Here is a 7,426-nt window from a genome sequence, read left to right on the forward strand (position 1 = left end):
ACACACACAGTGTTCTGCCCCCTGTGTTCCTATTTCTTTGATGGTTAAAAGCACGTTGTGCCCAATGGTCGTTTGGGTTCAACACCCAAAGAGCTATTAAATATTAACTTATACATGAACTGGAAAACTAAGCAAATAAATAATGTACATGCACATCAACAGTAAACATGGGAAGTAGTTTACAACATTATACAACATGCTAACCTAGAGGGTACAGGCACATCCCTCCAGCACAAATATTTAAGGCTCATTTGGAGAAAGTAGACCTGCTCTCTGAACCTGACAACTCAACAGGGCATCAAGTCAACTGGAGGTGCAGTAATGACAAATAGTACTGTATATAAAGTCTACCATACACACACACACACACACACACACACACACACAGACACAGACACAGACACAGACACACACACACAGACAGACACGAACGGTGTCCCGAGCACCCTGACTAGCTGGTCCGACACACACACACACACACACACTCACCAGCAGGACACTGATGGGAAATCGCAGTGCGCGGTACTGGCAGAATAACGTTAACACCAGAAGGTTGTTGAGGAAACCGAATATATCTACACACACACACGCACACAGGGCGTCTTACCTGTCAATGCTGATAGCACACAGGTTGAGAATGCTGGCGGTACACATCATGACATCCAAGGTGACAAAGATGTTACAGTACATCCTGCTGAAGAGCCACGCCCCTCCGACCACCTGGACAGGTAACGCAGGGTCACATGACACACACATTCACACAGCTTCATCAGTATCATCATGATCACCATCATTATCCATATCAATCATCATTATTCATAATCAACAACACACATCAAATAAATTATTCTCTCTCTCTCTTTTGCTCCCTCTCTCTTTTGCTCCCTCCCTCTCTCCCTCTCTCTTTCTCTGTCCAATTATGCCACCCACGTTCAAACCCTTGAAAGTACAATTACACACTCCCAGTTCCAGCCTGCCTCACCCAGATAGATAGTGCTGCTCAGACAGGCCTTCCCTTAGGTGCTATAATACGTGATAACAACTGTCTGACAGAGATAAATGTGTTCTGAGCTGCAGCGCCTGACATATTCCCCCCACCCCCTCATCCACATGCACCCTTTCTATCCTCTAATGCAGGTATTCCCAAACTGGGGTACGCGAACCCCCAGGGGTACGCYCAATTCCGTCAGGGGTACGCCAAATAAAAATGTGATTCAAGTTTTTTTTATTTTATAAAAAATAGACTACCGGTCAGAAGTTTTAGAACACCTACTCATTCAAGGGTTTTTCTTTATTTTTACTATTTTCTACATTGTAGAATAATAGTGAGCTGTTCTTGCCATAATATGAGCTGTTCTTGCCATAATATGGACTTGGTCTTTTACCAAATAGGGCAGTCATCTGTATACCACCCCTACCTTGTCACAACACAACTGATTGGCTCAAACGCATTAAGAAGTAAAGAAATTCCACAAATTAACTTTTAACAAGGCACACCTGTTAATTGAAATGCATTCCAGGTGACTATGAAGCTGGTTGAGAGAATTCCAAGCGGGTGCAAATCTGTCAAGGCAAAGGGTGGCTATTTGAAGAATCTCAAATATAAAATATATTATGATTTGTTTAAGAGTTCTTTCGTTTCTACATGATTCCATATGTGTTATTTCATTGTTTTGATGTCTTCACTATTATTCTACAATGTAGAAAATAGTAAAAATAAACAAAAACACTTCAATGAGTAGGTGTTCTAAAACTTTTGACCGGTAGTGTATATATATATATTATTATTATTTTTCTTCACATTTTCAAACAATCCATTTATATTTTCCAACGGGGCTATACATTTGGGTGAGTTTTTTTTCTCGCCTGAGTAGCCTCGTTTCACTGCCCAAAATAAAATGAAACCATCTAGTGTTCAGCGAAATAACAACACAATGTCAAAAACAGGTAGCCTAGTCAAATAATGAATATCCAATCACATTAACCGTTACTCTCTCGCGGGAATTCCACTAACCAAACGTAGCTGCTGCTCATTCCGTTTGCTCAAAAATGTATAAATGGTTAAAAAAAGTAAGGCCCGGGTCCATAGAAACACATACCAGCTCTACAGGTAGTACTGCTACTACCAGCAGTTCTACACCTGCACCTGTCGACGACACAAGTTGGTCTGCTTCCACGAGCACATCCAATGCTAGCATCAGTAATTTTACATTTGTGGTTAMCCCAGCTAGCATGGACACTGACAGTTGTGAATCAGTTGCAGCCCTTCGGCTACCCAGGAAAGCACCGAACAACAAACAGGGACGTTGGACCATCGAAGAGGCACAAATATGATGAGAACTACACTGGTTTGGAGTTCACTTATATTGGGAGCAGTGCCTTTCCTCAGCCACAGTGTGTTATATGTCCAAAAGTAGTATCTCACAACTCGATGAAACCTTCACTCCTGCGGAGACATTTAGAAACAAAACATTCCAATTTGAAAAATAAGCCATGGGAGTTTTTTGAGCGAGAATTAKGACYAATTACGAGTAGTAAGACATGTATAAAAGCAACAGATACCATTAATAAGAAGGGGCTAGAAGCGTCTTATATGGTGAGCTACCGAGTGGCTAGGACAGGCAAGCCCCACACTATTGTGGTGGACTTAATTCTTCCTGCTGTCGAAAATTGTGAATAACTCACCACAGGTTAATGAGAAGGGTGTGCTTGAAAGGATGCACATAACTCTGCAATGTTGGGTTGTATTGGAGAGAGTCTCAGTCTTAAATCATTTTCCACACACAGTCTGTGCCTYTATTTKGTTTTCATGCTAGTGAGGGCCCGAGAATCCACTCTCACATACGTACGTGGTTGCAAAGGGCATCAGTGTCTTAACAGTGCGATTTTCCAAGGCAGGATACTCTGAGCACAGCCCAATCCAGAAATCTGGCAGTGGCTTCTGATTAAATTACATTTTCACAGAACCGCTTATTGCAATCTCAATGAGGCTCTCTTGGTCAGTTATCGGTAAGTGGACTGGAGGCAGGGCATGACAGGGATAACGAATCCAGTTGTTTGTGTCATCCGTTTCGGGAAAGTACCTGCGTAATTGCACACCCAACTCACCCAACTCACTTCTGGACATTGTCCGTTAGCTTGATGGAAAGACCTGTGTGTTGTCCTTGTTGATGCAGACAGAGAAGAGCTCCAACTTTTAATCATAGCCTCAATTTTGACTCCCGCATATTGAATATACAGTAATCCCTCGTTTATCGCGGGGGTTACGTTCGCGAAAATGACCCGCATAGTGAATCCGCGAATAGAAAACTCTTTTTTTTTTTTACAATTAACGCACTATTACCATGTATACAAATACAGTGACTCACGTGTAGGCCGTTTCACTGCTCTCAGACTGGGCCGCTGCAATCCTGATGCGCTTGCAGTGTCTCTTCTTCTGAAAAGCCCGCGCGTGCAGGTGTGTTTTTCGGAGAAGACATAAGTGATAGGAGCTGTTTCGCTCTTTTTTTTTGCTTTGCAGAAAAGATTCTTGTACACGGCGACAGCCACCATCGATTACGTTGGCAGAACTGTAATGAACGGCTCATCAAGGCCCATTCCTAGCTACATCGCTTAAGTTCAGTGCCATTCTGCACCATGGTTTGCAAGCGATCCAGGCGTTAGTTCCTTCCTTCCTTTCCTGGCCAAACTTAAGAAAATTGCCAAGCTGTTTTTATGTAGTAAACATTAACTGACAGACGACAAATGATAGACAATTTCAGCATGTTTTGATACAAGAAGCGGGAGTGGAGTTTTTAGCGCAATCAGAATGCAGAGCCACATGCACAAAAAAAAAAAAAATGCATTATAAATCCGCGACGTAATAGGAATCCGCGATAAGTAACCGGAGTAGGGACTGGGATCACTGTAGTTGCGGAGAGTCCCTGTAATCCTAGATTCAGATCATCAGCGAGAGAGAAAAACATCACCAGATAGGCCAGTCGTGTGAGAAACTCGTCATCAAGCAGTAAGGTTAGCTACTGAGGTAATTATATGTTCAAGACTCTCTATAGACCAGGGCTTGTGGTCTCTTCTCACTATGACACTGTTGATTGTCATGGAACCCAAACAGCTGTCACTGTGCCTATTTTCACTTAACTCTCTTAAATAATGTAATTTTCTCAACTCCACGATGGTTGAAGTTATAGAGAAATCTGACCTGGTTCAGGCCTTAGGTGCAACATTGTGAGTTGAGTTTTGCAATAGCACCCTGTGCCTCTCGCACCGACCTGAATGGAATCATGACCAACGATCATCCTCACATCCTCCCTCTGACCAATTCAAAATAATTCAATCAACACTTTAACTTCCTCCAGTCCCCCAAAGCCAAAGAATTATATTAATGGACGAGAAAACAACCCCCACTGACTATACCTCTCTAAATTCATTTCGTAACACTCCTCACAGGGACAATTATGTGTGGAGGCATATAGAGATAAAAAATTCATTAGAAGCAATAGGCATTCAATATCTTCCAGCCACTCACAGTCACTGAATGTATCACCACCACCCCTCACACCCTTAAAGGGAGAAAATCTACAGTAATAACATACCATCTCTTTCACTATCTTATCCATCTCCTGCCCGTATCCTTCCTCCACTCTCCCTTCCACCTTCCTCCATGTCCCTGCCCTATCCTTCCTCCATCTCCCTGCCCTATCCTTCCTCCATCTCCCTGCCCTATCCTTCCTCCATCTCCCTGCCCTATCCTTACTCCATCTCCCTGTCCTATCCTTACTCCATCTCTCACATGTACAGAGCATTCGGAAAGTATTCAGACCCCTTCCCTTATTCCACATTTTGTTACGTTACAGCTTTATTCTAAAATGGACTAAATTATGTTTTCCCCTCATCAATCTACACACAATACCACATAATGACAAAGCGAAAATAGGTTTAAAAAAAATTAAAGAAATACCTAATTTACATTTAAATTGAGCTCAGGTATATCCTGTTTCCATGAATCATCCTTGATATGTTTCTACAACTTGATTGGAGTCCACCTGTGGTAAGATCAATTGATTGGACATGATTTGGAAAGATAAATATACGTCTATGTAAGGTTGACAGTATATGTCAGAGCAAATACCAAGCCGCGAGGTCAAAATAATTGTCTGTAGAGCTCCGAGACAGGATTGGGTCAAGAAAGAGTACCAAAAAAGTCTGCTGCYTTGAAGGTCCTCAAGAACACAGTGACCTCTATCATTCTTAATGGGAAGAAGTTTGGAACCACCAAGACTCTTCCTGGAGCTGGCCACCCGGCCAAACTGAGCAATCGGGGGAGAAGGGCCTTGGTCAGGGAGGTAACTAAGAACCTGATGGTCACTCTGACAGAGCTCCAGAGTTCCAATGTGGAGATGGGAGAAACTTCCAGAAGGACAACCATCTCTGCAGCACTCTACCAATAAGGCCTTTATGGTAGAGTGGGCAGACAGAAGCCACTCCTCAGTAAAAGGCACATGACAGTCGCTTGGAGTTTGCCAAAGGGCACCTTAAGGACTCAGACCATGAGAAACAAGATTTTCTGGTCTGATGAAATCAATATTGAACTCTTTGGCCTGAATCCTAAGTGTCACATCTGGAGGAAACCTGACACCATCTCTACGGTGAAGCATGGTGGTGGCAGCATCATGCTGTGGGGATGCTTTTCAGAGGCAGGGACTAAGAGACTAGTCAGGATCGAGGGAAACATGAACGTAGCAAAGTACAGAGAGATCCTTAATGAAAACCTGCTACAGAGCACTCAGGACCTCAGACTGGGGCGAAGTTTCACCTTCCAACAGGACAACGACCCTAAGCATACAGCACACAGAGACCTGAGAATAGCTGTGCAGCGACGCTCCCCATCCAACCTGACCGAGAGGATCTGCAGAGAAGAATGTGAGAAACTCCCCAAATACAGGTGTGCCAAGCGTGTAGCGTCATACTCAAGAAGACTTGAGGCTGTAATCGCTACCAAAGGTGCTTCAACAAAGTACTGAGTAAAGGGTCTGAATACTTATGAAATGTGATATTTCAAACAAACAAAAAAATTAACAAATTTGCAAACATTTCGAAAAAAAAACTGTTTTTGCTTTGTCATTATGGGGTATTGTGTAAAGATTGATGAGGGGGAAAAACGATTTAATCCATTTTAGAATAAGGCTGTAACGTAACAAAATGTGGAAAAAGTCAAGGAGTCTGAATACTTTCAGAATGCACTGTATTTTCATTGAACAGAATGAAAACTCAAAGTGAACACATCCCCTCCCCCTCCTCTCAATCCCAAAGCCATCCAGTGTCACAAACTGTCTCTCTTTCAGTAGTTTATATAACATGAGTAGGTCTGAGGAGTGTTTCTAACCCTGGGACCTGACCAAGAAAAACATCCCAGCCCTAGACATTCCCAACAGACAGATATTGTTATGCTGGCCAACTCCTATGGTCCTATGACCATTGTCACGCCAATTACAATAGGAGTTGGCAAGACCACCACCATCCCTGGTCCGAACCGGCTTTACCTCCAAATACCCTCCCTCCCCAACCTATCCCTGGTCCCCCCACACAGGTCGACCCTCACCTCCAAATACCCTCCCTCCCCAACTTATCCCTGGTCCCCCCACACAGGTCGACCCTCACCTCCAAATACCCTCCCTCCCCANTACCCTCCCTCCCCAACTTATCCCTGGTCCCCCCACACAGGTCGACCCTCAAGTCCTAATACCCTCCCTCCCCAACTTATCCCTGGTCCCCCCACCCAGTGGACCCTCACCTCCAGGTATACGGCCCAGGGCATGACAAGCGAGGCCACCAGCAGGTCAGCTACAGCCAGGCTCACCACTAGGTAGTTGGTGGTGGTCTGTAGGGACCTCTCCCGCACCACAGCCAGACACACCAGCACGTTGCCAAACACGATGGCCAGGATGAGCAGGGAGTACAGCATGGCATAGTAGTTACGCTCCGTATCCTCCTCCCAACCACCAGAGGAATTCCCATGGAGGCGGAGGTCTTCCGGAACCTGTTCCGAGTCATTCCAGAAGAAGCGTTCAGAGCCGCTAAACATCGCCATGGAAACGTCCCGGTGACATGAGAGAAGGGCTGGGTGAGAGACCTGCATGGGAGAGAGAGACATAGCTTGAGCTGATATCTATCACATGACATCTACTAAGACAAAGAACCTTCCATACTGTACATGTGATATTAGATGTAATCCTCATAGGGAAACCCTGGGTCAAATGGACATCTAATCTGATACATCCCCATGACCAAGATCAATATACAATATTGCACCCTTCCTATCCTCTGGGTTCCAGTGAGACACTCTACATCAAGCTCCCTCTTCCAGACATGACCATACTGTATGGTTCAGAGCTGTCTGCTCTCTGCATATCATCACTAAAGTGACCTT

At 44.3% G+C, this 7,426-nt stretch overlaps 1 protein-coding gene across 1 annotated transcript in view; it reads right to left on the reverse strand.

Annotated features, from left to right (window-relative positions):
• The window catches only part of drd3 (dopamine receptor D3), a 30,874-nt gene extending 23,759 nt beyond the window's left edge, over nt 1-7,115 (reverse strand). Inside the window, exons 1-2 of the mRNA XM_024147475.2 lie at nt 6,791-7,115; nt 608-720 (exon numbers count right to left, since the gene is read on the reverse strand). Of these exons, the coding sequence (XP_024003243.1) occupies nt 608-720; nt 6,791-7,087 (410 nt within the window). The 5' untranslated portion in view covers nt 7,088-7,115. The remainder of the gene's footprint in view (nt 1-607; nt 721-6,790) is intronic.
• Between the last annotated feature and the right edge of the window lie 311 nt (nt 7,116-7,426).

This window comes from Salvelinus sp. IW2-2015, linkage group LG14 (assembly GCF_002910315.2).
Source record: "Salvelinus sp. IW2-2015 linkage group LG14, ASM291031v2, whole genome shotgun sequence".
NCBI lineage: Eukaryota > Metazoa > Chordata > Actinopteri > Salmoniformes > Salmonidae > Salvelinus > Salvelinus sp. IW2-2015.